The 13,327-nt window shown below is 43.4% G+C and overlaps 1 protein-coding gene across 2 annotated transcripts in view; it reads right to left on the reverse strand.

The window, feature by feature from the left end:
- Nucleotides 1-4,893: 4,893 nt before the first annotated feature.
- The window catches only part of ZC3HAV1 (zinc finger CCCH-type containing, antiviral 1), a 74,400-nt gene continuing 65,966 nt past the window's right edge, over nucleotides 4,894-13,327 (reverse strand). For both annotated transcript variants that reach the window (XM_015135016.3, XM_015135015.3), the window contains exon 13: nucleotides 4,894-9,528. In XM_015135016.3, coding sequence (XP_014990502.3) covers nucleotides 9,266-9,528 — 263 coding nt within the window. In that variant the 3' untranslated portion in view covers nucleotides 4,894-9,265. The remainder of the gene's footprint in view (nucleotides 9,529-13,327) is intronic.

Raw genomic sequence — 13,327 nt, forward strand, 5'->3', positions numbered from 1 at the left:
TATTCCTCATGTGGAACCACTTGGAGGTGTACATTCCATGGTGTCCCAGTGTTTCCTCAGTGGAACTGAACCCGGGTTGCCCACAGCCACCCCTGCTCATTAGCACTCCCCTTACAGTCTTCCTTTCCCTGCCCCACCTCCCCATTCCCCTGCCAGTGTTTCTTAGGATCTCCTCCCAAGTAAACTGCGTGCATTCAATCCTTGTCTGATTGCTCCTGAGGGAACATAGCCTAACATATAAACTGGTAAGGAGAGGTTAGAGAAAAATGAGAGTCATTCATGGACACGCAGAGGAGAGAGTTTCAAGGAGGAAGTGATCAGCATGGTGAGATACTACAGGGAGGAGCTTTCCGACAAGGGAAAGCTTGTAGGCAGTGATAACCTAGGCAAGTTTATTTCAGAGGAGTAACGAGAAAAGGTAGATTTCTGTAGGTTAAAAAAAGAAGAAAGGAAAAATTCGGGACTTTAGACTACTTCTAAAAGTAAGTAAGGTAATAATAAGAGGAAGACACGAGACTGAGAAAGGTATTTTATTATAGGAGAGACAAGCATAGTTACATACTGAGTAGAAAGAGCCAGCAAGGCCGGGCGCGGTGGCTCACGCCTGCAATCCCCAGCACTTCGGGAGGCCAAGGCGAGCGGATCATGAGGTCAGGAGATCGAGACCATCCTGGCTAACATGGTAAAACCCCGTCTCTACTAAAAATACAAAAAATTAACCAGGCATGGTGGCGGGCACCTGTAGTCCCAGCTACTCGGGAGGCTGAGGTAGGAGAATGGCGGGAACCCGGGAGGTGAAGCTTACAGTGAGCCAAGATTGCGCCACTGTACTCCAGCCTGGGGGACAGAGAGAAACTCCATCTCAAAAACAAAACAAAAAGAAAAGAAAGAGCCAGTAAGAAGGGAAAGTTGAAAATAAAGGAGGCCAGGCGTGGTGGCTCATGCCTGCAGTCCCAGCACTTTGGGAGGCGGAGGCAGGAGAATCACTTGAGCGCAGGAGTTTGAGATCCGCCTGGGCAACATGGTAGAACCCCATCTCTACTAAAAATGCAAAAATTAGCTAGGCATGGTGGCATGTGCCTGTAGTCCCAGCTACTCAGGAGGCTGAGGTGGGAGGATTGCTTGAGTCTAGGAGGTCAGAGGCTGCAGTGAGCCAAGATCGTGCTACTGTACTCCAGCCTGGGCAACAGAAAAAAGATAGGAAGGAAGGGAAAGGAAAGAAAAGGAAGAAGAAAAAAAGAAAGAATATAAAGGAAAGGGGAATGGTAATCTGTGGGGAATGTCCATAGGCAGTGAGAGAGAATGGGAGACGTCAGAGGAACTAACGTCCTCCAGGAGGGGAGATGCTTCTTCCATTCACACAACAGGAAAGGAGACAAGGATTAGAGCATCTATTTGTTTTGTTTTGTCTTTTTAAGGCAAGACCAAGAATGGGTGGTGGAGAGTCACTTGAGGAGACCATAAAGGCTTGACAAAGCTGACTTGTGGAATGGGGAGAAGGCTGACAGGTAGGACCAGTGGGTATGGGGAGGGCCTTGTCAAAGCCACAGATTGGTAGTGGCATGGATCCAAACAGTGCTGCAATTCTCCTAAAAGCTCTCAAGGTGTAAGAACAGAATTTGATTGATTCACTGTTAGGTTTTGCCAGTGGATGAGACTTAAGGTCCAAGGTTCTGGATGATTGAAAGTATGAATTCAAAGAGTGATCGGGGGCTGGGTGCAGTGACTCATGCCTGTAATCCCACCACTTTGGGAGGCCAAAGCAGGTGGATTACCTGAGTTCGGGGATTCAAAACCAGCCTTAGCAACATGGTGAAACCCTGTGTCTACCCAAAATTACAAAAATTAGCCAGGTGTGGTGGCACATGCCTGTAGTCCTAGCACTTTGGAAGGCCAAGGCAGGAGGATCACCTGAGGTCAGGAGTTCGACACCAGCTTGGGCAACATATTGAAACCTCATCTCTACTAAAAATTAGCCAAGCATGGCAGTGGGTACCTGTAATCTCAGCTACTCGGGAGGCTGAGGTGGGAGAATCACTTCAACCTGGGAAGCGGAGGCTGCAGTGAGCTGAGATCTCACCACTACACTCCAGCCTGGGAGACAGAGTGAGGCCCTGTCTCAAAAAAAAAAGAGAGAGAGAAGAAAAGAAATAGTGGCCAGGGGCTGAACAATGGGCTGGAGACTAGGTAAGGGAGGAGGGAAGACAGTAAGCGGCTGTATGTGAGCAGAGAGAGATGATGTACGAAATGTAGGAAGGCAAGAGAGCTAAAAAGCAGGCTGGGGTCAGAGGTAGAATATAGAGGTTTGGGATTTCAGAAAGAGCAGTTCTAGACCAGATATGGTGGTTCATGCCTGTAATCCCAGCACTTTGGGAGGCCGAGGCAGGAGGAACAATTGAGGTCAGGAATTCAAGACCAGCCTGGCCAACATGTTGAAACCCCATCTCTACTAAAAATTAGCCGGGCATGGTAGCAGGCGCTTGTAATCTCAGCTACTTGGGAGGCTGAGGCAGGAGAATTGCTCAAACCCCAGAGGCAGAGGTTACAGTGAGCTGAGATCACACCATCACTCTCCAGCCTGGGAGACAGAGCAAGACTCTGTCTCAAAAAGAAGAAAGCAGTTCTAGAGTAATTCTGACTGATGACAGTGGGGTGATCGATGTTGATTCCCCGAATAGTGAGGACAGTGAAGACAAGTGTTAATGACATCTAAGGCTAGGGGTGTTGCATGGGTTGACCACAGTGAATACTGAAGGAAAAGGGGGGATTTTGTGTGGAGAGGAAGACTATGAGGCAGAGTGTGGAGAAGACTCCAAGAGTAAATGCACGAGTTAATGGGGGAAGGGTGGGCAGGTGAGAGAGGTCAAGACTGTTCCTACAGATACACACTTAACCTGCAGACTCCGCAGCTGAACTTCCGGGTTTAGAATCTTGGTTCTGTTACTCAGTAGCCGTGACACCATGCACAGGTTATCTGACTCCTCAGCAGAGGTTTAGATCCTGGAGTCAGAGTGTGTGACATTTGAATCTGGGAATAAATAAGACTATTCATGGGGAAGTGCATAAAGGAGTAAAAAGATCCCAGAGCAGACTGTTGAAGCGTGTGGATTTTTCAGGAAGAAGAGGGTGACATTAGACGCCGGGCAGGTTCACAAGGGAATGGAAAGAGAAAACAGGAGGTTGAGATTGGGGGTGGTATTTTAGAATTGGAGCTTTTAAGACTTAAGCACTTCCTGGAACGTTCTGATGTCTCCTCCCACTGATTCTGAAGCTCATTCTCAAGCTTATGGTCACTCAGGCATGCATGTGTAGCACGAGCTTTGCAGCCAGTCACTCTGGGGACATACACTGATATCACTGTTATAAATTCATCCGCTCTGGTCTTAACCTTCTAAATGAAGCCTGCCTGTTATCCCCTGAACTCTTTCCAAAACATGTCCCAGAACATGGCCCCCATGGCGCTGGACACACACACTTAGCACTCAACTAAGTATTGCCTTTCATGGCAGTTCTCTTTACAGTAGCTAAGGTATGAGGGTATGAGTGGAAAGTGGTTGCTATGTAGCTTCATTTCTTTTTTCTTTTCCTTTTTTTTTTGAGACAGAGTATTGCTCTGTCACCCAGGCTGGAGTGCAATGGCAGTCTTGACTCACTGCAACCTCCACCTACCAGGTTCAAGCCATTCTCCTGCCTCAGCCTCCCAAGTACCTGGGACTACAGGTGTGCGCCACCACGCCCAGCTAATTTTTGTATTTTTAGTAGAGACAGGGTTTCACCATGTTGGCCAGGATGGTCTCAATCTCTTGACCTCGTGATCCACCTGCCTCAGCCTCCTAAAGTGCTGGGATTATAGGCGTGAGCCACTGCACCCGGCCATAGCTTCATTTCTACCAAATGCTGGACTGAGGAATCCACCAGAAACTAGATAATGGCAGGTTTACTTGGGTGCACTATGACAAAGTAAATATACTCATAGAAAAAAATAATCAAAAAACTCCAAGATCTGCTCATGCTTGGTTTGATAGCATTTTTGCGTGTTTGAATCCAGATGCTTTGACAGCAATGACTTTGCTACACCATGCTTTATTTATATTGAGGTCCAAGTCAAATGGCAGTTTTACCTTCACTTTATTAAATCTCTACTGCCATAGAACTTGCTCTCCCTCTTCATTTCCCTCACTCTCTCCCTGCTCCCTTCCCACTGAAAGCTTTGTGATTAAAAAAGATAATGAGGCCCGGTGAGGTGGCTCACACCTGTAATCCCAGCACTTTGGGAGGCCGAAGCAGGTGTATCACCTGAGGTCAGGAATTCAAGACCAGCCTGGCCAACGTGGTGAAACCTCATCTACACTAAAAATACAAAAATTAGCCAGGTGTGGTGGCAGGCGCCTGTAATCCCAGCTACTCAGGAGGCTGAGGTAGGAGAATTGCTTGAACTCAGGAGGCGGAGGTAGCAGTGAGCCGAGATTGCGCCACTGCACTCCAGCCTGGGTGACAGAGTGAGACTCCATCTCAAAAAAAAAAAAAAAGAAGGTAATGAGTAGGGAAGGGCTTTTGAAGGAGGAATGGCTGATACGGTAATTCTGCTTATCACCATTTATATTTTTAACTTTTGTGCCTCAGCCTGGCCCTGTTCACATCCCTGAGACCAAAGGAAGAAAGGTATGTTAGCAGCTTTCAGCCCTTCCCTCTCTGATCCCCAGACAAAAGATGTGGGGGCCATCACCACCACCGTGCCTTGCCCAGGTGACTTGGTCATTGAGCCCTGGAATGATAAAGCTGGAAGGGGCAAAACTCATCATCTCTCTCCCATTGAATAACTGGTGTCTGCAGTTGATGATGTTTTTGGAGATACCTAGAAATAGATCAAATAAAGGCAATAGAACCAAATTATTTAACTCTTTTTATTAGACAGTTCAAATTAAGCTTGAAGAACAAGAAGCAATACAACTCAACTATTGAAATATAAATAGTTGAGCTTAATTTATTCAACAAAATTTACCCAATATATCAGTGTACAAAGCATGCTGCTGGGCTGAGCATCAGGCGTGGCACAGCGAACAAGACAGACTGACTCACCCCTCAGGGGGCTTACATTCTAATGCGGAAAGCAGATAATTTCAGTTTGGATACATAATACAAATTATCAAAGCAAGGCGCCAAGTATTTTAAAAATAAGGAGTTCGGGAGGCAAGTATCTGACCTATTCTATAGAAGGACTCCTTAGGTAAGTAACAGTTGAGCCAATCTAAGGATGCTAGATATTCGCTAGGTCAGTGGAAAAAAATCTGTGGTTCTCACTATGGTCAGTGGGTTGTTGGTGGTTTCATAATAACTGGGGACTACTCCCGGCACTGAGTGGATGCAGCCAGGGAGAACGATGTCCTGCAGTGTGTGGGTTAGTGCCACACAACGAAGAATTATTCTGTACCCTGTACGACTGTCTAATGTCCTGCTGGACATTTATGTAGGACCTACAGCTTGTCCGAGAGAGTAACTCATCTGTTTTCTCTGAGACAATCTGTAATTTGTCTTGTCCTATTATCTTTAAGTAAGGTAACTTCGCTCTTTCTTTTCCCATACACAGATTATGTATATGGTCTGTTTTGACTTTACCCTAACACTGGTTTTCATTCTAGTGTCCCCCATCCCTCTAGTTTCATTTTCCTGTACTTGTTTACAGGAAGTAGCCGCTAATCGGCTCTTAAATCCAAACCTACTCATTACAAGGAAGAGTAAACATCTGTCTGTTTCAAACAGCGGAGTCATGCCTGAGCATTTACATAATGAAATTCATCTTCTTTTCATTATAAATTTATTCTTTTCTATTTCTCCTTAATAAGAGAGTTAGGGCATTAAATTGATTTTTTAAGAAATTCATTGGCCGGGCGCGGTGGCTCAAGCCTGTAATCCCAGCACTTTGGGAGGCCGAGGCGGGTGGATCACGAGGTCAGGAGATCGAGACTATCCTGGCTAACATGGTGAAACCCCGTCTCTACTAAAAATACAAAAAACTAGCCGGGCGTGGTGGCGGGCGCCTGTAGTCCCAACTACTCGGGAGGCTGAGGCGGGAGAATGGCGTGAACCCGGGAGGCGGAGCTTGCAGTGAGCCGAGATCACGCCACTGCACTCCAGCCTGGGAGACACAGCGAGACTCCGTCTCAAAAAAAAAAAAAAAAAAAGAAATTCATGTGTGTAAGTAGATTGTATTATCTATGAGTCATTTCAGGACAGCAAAGAGAATGTTACAAAATATCTGCTCTGAAAAGGGTGAATAGATCTGATAGGGTTTGTGGTTGTCACCATGACTGGGCGTGGGGGTGGGTGCGCTACTAGCATTTAGTATGTGAGAGCCGAGTATGCAGAACATCTTGCAATACATTGGACAGTTCCTCACAATAAGAAATTATTCTGCACCCTATACGAATTTTGAATGTCTCACCAGACATTCATGTATGACCTATAGCTCGTCTGCAAGAATATATCCTCACTTTCTCCACTTCGACAATCTGTACATTTTCTTGCATAGTATCTTTATTTCAATAAAGGTTATTTCGTTCTTTCTCTTATATACAAATAAGTATTGTCATATGCAAAGAAGTTACTGTATCCCTAGTTTTTATTCTAATGTCCACCCGTATCCCTGCTTTTACATTTTCCCGCATAGGGACTGATCTCCTACCTTCTAAGTTCAAATTGATGCATTATAAATAGTTGTAAGCATCTGACTACTTCATTAGGTCTTCAATTACAGTTTTACCCAAGTTAGGTACCTTTTTTTTTCCTCTTTATGTTAATATTAGTTTTATTTAATTTTTAATTTATTTCTAAAATTGTGTGTAGGTGGAGCATATTACCTCTGAATTGGATTTGGAGGATAATAAAGAAGATGTATTTGTATTTGTCATTTAGAAAAAAAAAGGCAGAAATGCCCATTGAGAACCACTGAACTAGCTAAAAATGGGAACCACAAAACTGAAAGAAAGCCAGAGTGGCTTGTGCAGAAGAAACTAAATGATAGAGGGGTAGGGGAGCGAGAGATCACATGGGGCCATGACAGCGGTTTTGAACTTTATCCTGAAGACTTGATTTATGTTTTGCATGTGCATTACTAAGTAAATTTTAAAAAATAAAACCTTCTTGCTCTGAAGAAAACACAGCAAACAACTTAGAAGGGGAACAGAGATATTTAAGAGGTAAAACTAGATTTAGAAACTGCTTAGATGTTTATCAGGAGGGAGAGGAAGGAGTCAAAGATGACTTCCGGATTTCTGCTTGAGCCAATGGGTAGATGGTGATGCTATTCACTTACATACAGATCCTGGGAGAGGAACAGATTCATGTGAGGGAAGTAGATGGAGAGTTCCACTTTGGACATGTTGAATCAAAGATGCCTGTGAAATATCCAGCTAGTGGTGTCTAATGGGCTGTTGGAAAGAGTTGGACAAACTGCGCCCCTACAATGTGAGGGTCAAGTTCAGAAAATGAACGCTCCAAAACGAAAGTTACCATGAAAGAAATAAGTCAATGAGAATAAGCATTTGTGGTAACCCTCCCAGCAAATAACTGTACTCTAAAAAATCTCTCTCTAATTTTTTTACTGGTGGAGCCGTTTAAGCCAAGGACTTTGGAGATCTCTGTGATGATCCAAAATCTGGCTAATATAAAATCAACTCTGATGCTAGTGAAATCTGACTTATAACATGTCTGCTAGAAGAAATTACTACAGGAAACTTTAGTGACTGGTAAGGAATGTTGAAAAGGGAAAATCAGAAGGAAAAAGCTGGTTCATAAGAAGGAAGGAAATATTGGTCCAAGCACGTCAAGGGCTCTAAGTAAAAACCGATGGTCCTACAATTCCATATCATCCATTACATTAGGAAAAAGAAGCTCCTGGTAGGCACAGGGCCTCTTTGGGATATTGTTCTTTGTTCTGATTCTGTGCTCACCAGGAAACAAATGTCATCCCCGTCGGGGGCCCGTCCTTCAGTAGGAATGGCCCTGCTCCTAGGTTCTTGGCTCATTTGCCAAGACTACAATAGCACTCGCATTTATCAGTTATGCTTGTGTGAAGCTGGTTATTGCAATTCATTGTTCTCAAAATACTTTCATGAAAAGCCTGACCCGAGAAAAAGCCTTCTCTGTAATCATATTAATTAGAACATAAATGTCTACTTTGCCATAATTATACAAAGAGCCCAAATGGGCAATTAACTCCAGTTGGTTGCTTCTCTCTGAGCCATACTTGCCAGCTCTTATTACCGCATTCCAGAGAGAGTCAACCTGGATGGAGTTGGTCCCCTAAATAAATGTAGCGATAAAGAAATGGGTGCTCCAAATCAGTTTCATCAGAATGATGAGGTACAGTACTGCAGCTATGTCTGCAATAGCATTTCAACTTTACTTTTTTTTCCCTAGCATGTCCTTAAGCATTTTCTTCCCAGTTTTTCATAATCTTTCTTCTAAAGCTGTAATGTCTTATATCCTTAATAGGCATGTTTAGATTTCTCCCAAATTTTCCAAATTAACTTTCTTTCAATGTAACCAAAACAAAACCATGGCATACAGTAAACTAAAAGGGTAGACAGGAGGGAAAGGTTGCTGCAATTACAGAAAATTTAGAAATCAAACTTTACCAGTTACATCTGAGACAAGACAAACTTTCCAACACATTGGAATCATCAGAAGGACTTTAAAAAATACGACTGCTAGCAGGGCGTGGTGGCTCACGCCTGTAATCCTAACACTTTGGGAGGCCAAGGCGGGCAGATTGCCTAAGCTCAGGAGTTTGAGACCAGCCTGGGCAACACAGTGAATTCCTGTCTCTACTAAAAAAATACAAAAACTTAGCTGGGCGTGGCAGTGTGTGTCTGTAGTTCCAGCTACTCGGGAGGCTGAGGCAGAAGAATTGCTTGAATCCGGGAGGCAGAGGTTGCAGTGAGCCGAGATCGTGGCACAGCACTCCAGCCTGGGCGATGGAGTGAGGCTCCATCTCCAAAAAAAAAAAAAAAAAAAAAAAAAAATACAACTGCCTGTCGCTGAAGCCCAGAAATGATTTCATTGGCATGGGGGGCAACCTGGGCATCAGAATTTGTTTAAAACTTCCCAGATGATTCAAATGTGTAGTGAAGTTTGGGGACCACTGATCTAAGGCATTAGATAACTGGGCAGGAAAATATAAAACTTTAACTCCTGTCTGGGGCAATTTAGTTCTGTAAGGGAACAGAATGGTTATGGCATCCTTCTGACGCTGTATTCATCGGTTCTAACTAATCACGCAGGCTTTGTCTGCATCAGTATATTCAATCACATATTGTGGGTAAATCTGATCTTTCTCAAAGATGACAAAAACGGAGGGATTCAACCTGGTATCCACAAAGCTGTTGTATGGCTGAGGAGGGCTCACGTACGACACATTTCCTTCAATAAAATTTCCAACCAGAACTCGGGCTACAAACATAACGATGTTTTTGGCATCATATGGGCAATTTTTGTGGGAATAGATGGCATCTTTTGCAAAGTAACTTCCTAGAAAGAATCAGAAAGAAAGGTTAAGACATATTATAAAAGAAGGTATGCAGTTTATAAGATTAGTTATACATAGTCAGATGGGCGTGGACTAAGCATATGTCAATAATACCTTACTGATACTTATAAACTTTTCTTTGCACTTAAAAACATGTTCATGATGCAGGCAAACTTAAATACAGTATATAACCCTATAGAAATGACTGAGGAATATTTGCTACAGTGCAGAGCTCATGCTGATAGTGTGAACCATTGGGTGCAATGACCAAATGAGAATGACACAGTGGCCCAATTCATGCAGTTCACCCAGTGTGAACTGAATTGAGCCAACTTGGAACTGATGAGTCAGTTGATGCTTTGTCCTCTCTAAAACCTCAGATTATGATTGCTGCTTCCATACACAGCAGACCAACAATTTCCTGCCAAGTTAAGATTTTTATTTTTATCATTCTCAAGTGCTACTCTGGGCAGGTGCAGTGGCTCATGTCTGTAATCCCAGTATTATGGGAGGTTGAGGCGGGTGGATCACTTGAACCTAGGAATTTAAGACCAGCCTGGGCAACATGGGGAGACTCCATCTCTACAAAAAATTTAAAAATTAGCCGGGCATGGTGGTGTGCACTTATAATCCCAGCTACTCAGGAAGCTGAGGCAGGATTGATTGAGCACAGGAAGCTGAGGCTGCAGTAAGCTAGAATCACACCACTGCACTCCAGCCTGGGAAACAGAGTGAGACTCTATCAAAAAATACAAATAATATTTTTTAAGAAAGCTACTCTGTCATTTTTTTTTTTTTTTTTTTTTGAGACGGAGTCTCGCTCTGTCACCCAGGCTGGAGTGCAATGGTGCGATCTTGGCTCACTGCAAGCTCCACCTCCCAGGTTCACGCCATTCTCCTGCCTCAGCCTCCCACGTAGCTGGACTACAGGCGCCCGCCACCACGCCCGGCTCATTTTTTGTATTTTTAGTAGAGACGGGGTTTCACCGTGTTAGCCAGGATGGTCTCGATCTCCTGACCTCGTGATCTGCCCACCTCGGCCTCCTAAAGTGCTGGGATTACAGGCGTGAGCCACCGCGCCCGGCCGGGGCTACTCTGTCATTTTAAAGACCATGAGTAGATATTGCCAACTCCAATTTCCATGCAAGAATCAATAAGTAAAATGAATTTATCTGTGGTAACAAATGTTTAATATACTTTGCATTTACTTTGTTTTTGTTCTTTTTATCATTTTATAGTTAGATGTTTCAATTCCAGAAACATTGCTTATCCTGAATAGGTCAGATACTAGATATTCTATGCACATAATGTTCTACTATATTTAAAGTGAAATATGGAAGTCTACCTATACTGACCTACCACATCCAATCCCACCCCTCTTCCCAAAACAGTTTATGGCTGGTGGGAATTCTTTCACACCTGTTTCTATGCATTCACATACATATATGTGCATATACTCTAATATAGTTTTATGGTGGTTTATTTGTTCATAGATAGGATCATAATATATGAACTGTTCTATTTGTTCATAGATAGGATCATAATATATGAACTGTTCTACAACTTTTTTTTCCACTTTAGTCCTGGAAGTCTTACTATGTCACTACATTCAACTCTCTCTCTCTCTCTCTTTTTTTTTTTTTTTTTTTTTTTTTTTTGCTGCTGTTGTTGTTGTTGTTTTTGAGACGGGGTCTCTGTCGTCTGTCGCCCAGGCTGAAGTGCAGTGGTGCAATCTTGGCTCACTGCAGGCTTGACGTCCTGGGCTCAAGCAATCTTCCCACCTCAGCCTCTAATTCTAATTGGTATGAGGCAACAGCTCGTTGTGGTTTTAATTTGCATTTCCCTGATGATTAATGATGTTGAGCATTTTTTCATGAACTCATTGGCCATTTGTATTTCTTCTTTTGAGAAATGTCTATTCAAGTCTTTTGCTCATTTTTGAAACTTTTATTTGCACGTATTTTATGCTGAATTTATTCCTGTGCCATAAGTTTTTGCTTCTTCAGTATCTTCTGGGATAGTTTTTTCTTCCGGGCACCTCCTCTTCTGGTTTAAGAACACGGTGTTCTTTTTCAGTGAAGATTGTCTCTATATGGCAGGGGGAGCTCAGGCATGAGTTAATCCAACCATGAGCTCTGGAAGTCAGGTGGCACATCTTTGGTGCTTTGTTCACCTGAATATCCTTGATGACCAGAGAATCTACAGCTCAACCCTTAAGTTCAGCATTACTTTCTGCATTTTTAAGTGTGTACATCAAAAATTCAACTCTTTTTGGGTCACCAACTGTGTGCCCAGCCCCACTGTTTGGCCTGGGCACTCCTACCAACTCCACCCTTGGAACGCTGGCATGGTACACATTGTTTCTATACAGCGACATCTTTTGGACACTTGCTGGCTTTTCATATAGGCATACTCTTGATGGCCTGGGCAGGCTCATGGGTGTTCTTAAAGTGAACATGAAGATTTGAACCTCTTTATTTGCATGATTTCATGGAGTTTTCTGGGTCAAGTGAACAGCAAACCATTTCACAGATCACCTCAGGCCACTTATGGGAACAGCTTGCGCATTTTAAAATCGGGTTGTTTGTTCTCTTGTTGTTGAATTGTTTGAGTTCCTTATACATTTTGGATATTAATCCCTTATCAGATGTATGGCATGCAAATATTTTCTTCCACTCTGTGGGTTTGTCTGTTCACTTTGTTAATTGTTTCCTTTGCTGTGGAGAAGCTGTTTAGTTTGATGCCATTTGTCGATTTTTGTTTTTGTTGCATCAGTTTTTTTATAACACACTTATGTAATCTGGAATCTGTATTTTCTTTTTTTAAAATTCCCTTTATTGTGTTAAGAAACTTCATTTCTATTCCTACATTTCTAAGTGCTTTTTTTTTTCTTTTTTGAGACAGTTTTCCTCTGTAGCTGAGGCTGGAGTGCAGTAGCAGGATCTCGGATCACTGCAGCCTCCCCTTCTTGTGATCAATCAACTCTCGTGCCTCAGCCTCCCGAGTAGCCAGGACTACAGGCATGTGCCACCACGCCTGACTAACTTTGTATTTTTATTAGAGAGGGGGTTTCACCATGTTGGTCAGGCTGGTCTCAAACTCCTGACCTTAGGTGATTCACCCACCTCGGCCTCCCAAAGTGCTGGGATTACAGGAATGAGCCACAGTGCCTAGCCTAACATTTCATTTTTTAGGATAAATATTTGTTTGGATTCTAACATAGGATAGACCTGTAAGAAACTGATGGGTTTTAATTTCACCTGTTATATGTCACTCAAGATGGTTACATTTCCCATTTCCTTCAAACACTTCTAGGTAAGTTTCACTGATACATTTAAACTTAATAAACTTATGAAATCTCATCAGTAAATTCATTCCCCAGCTTGAAACCTTTCATTAGTTTCCCATGCCCTTACAGTCAAGTTTAGCTCTTTATGGTCATATCTTGTACCACTTCTCCCTTCTCCACTATGTGGTGACTCTACAAGGCAGGGGAATCCTACTCTAGCCCAATCTTTGGGAACACCTCTCTAGCTGGGTTAGCTGTCCACAGGACCTGTTCTTTTTTTTTGAGATGGAGTCTTGCTCTGTCGCCCAGGCTGGTGTGCAGTGGCACGATTTTGGCTCACTGCAACCTCTGCCTCCCGGGTTCAAGGGATTATCCTGCCTCAGCCTCCCAAGTAGCTGGGATTACAGGCACATGCCACTGCACCCAGCTAATTTTTGTATTTTTAGTAGAGATGGGGTTTCACCATGTTGACCAGGCTGGTCTTGAACTCCTGACCTCAAGTGATCTGCCTG

The sequence above is a fragment of the Macaca mulatta genome, chromosome 3, assembly GCF_049350105.2.
Source record: "Macaca mulatta isolate MMU2019108-1 chromosome 3, T2T-MMU8v2.0, whole genome shotgun sequence".
NCBI lineage: Eukaryota > Metazoa > Chordata > Mammalia > Primates > Cercopithecidae > Macaca > Macaca mulatta.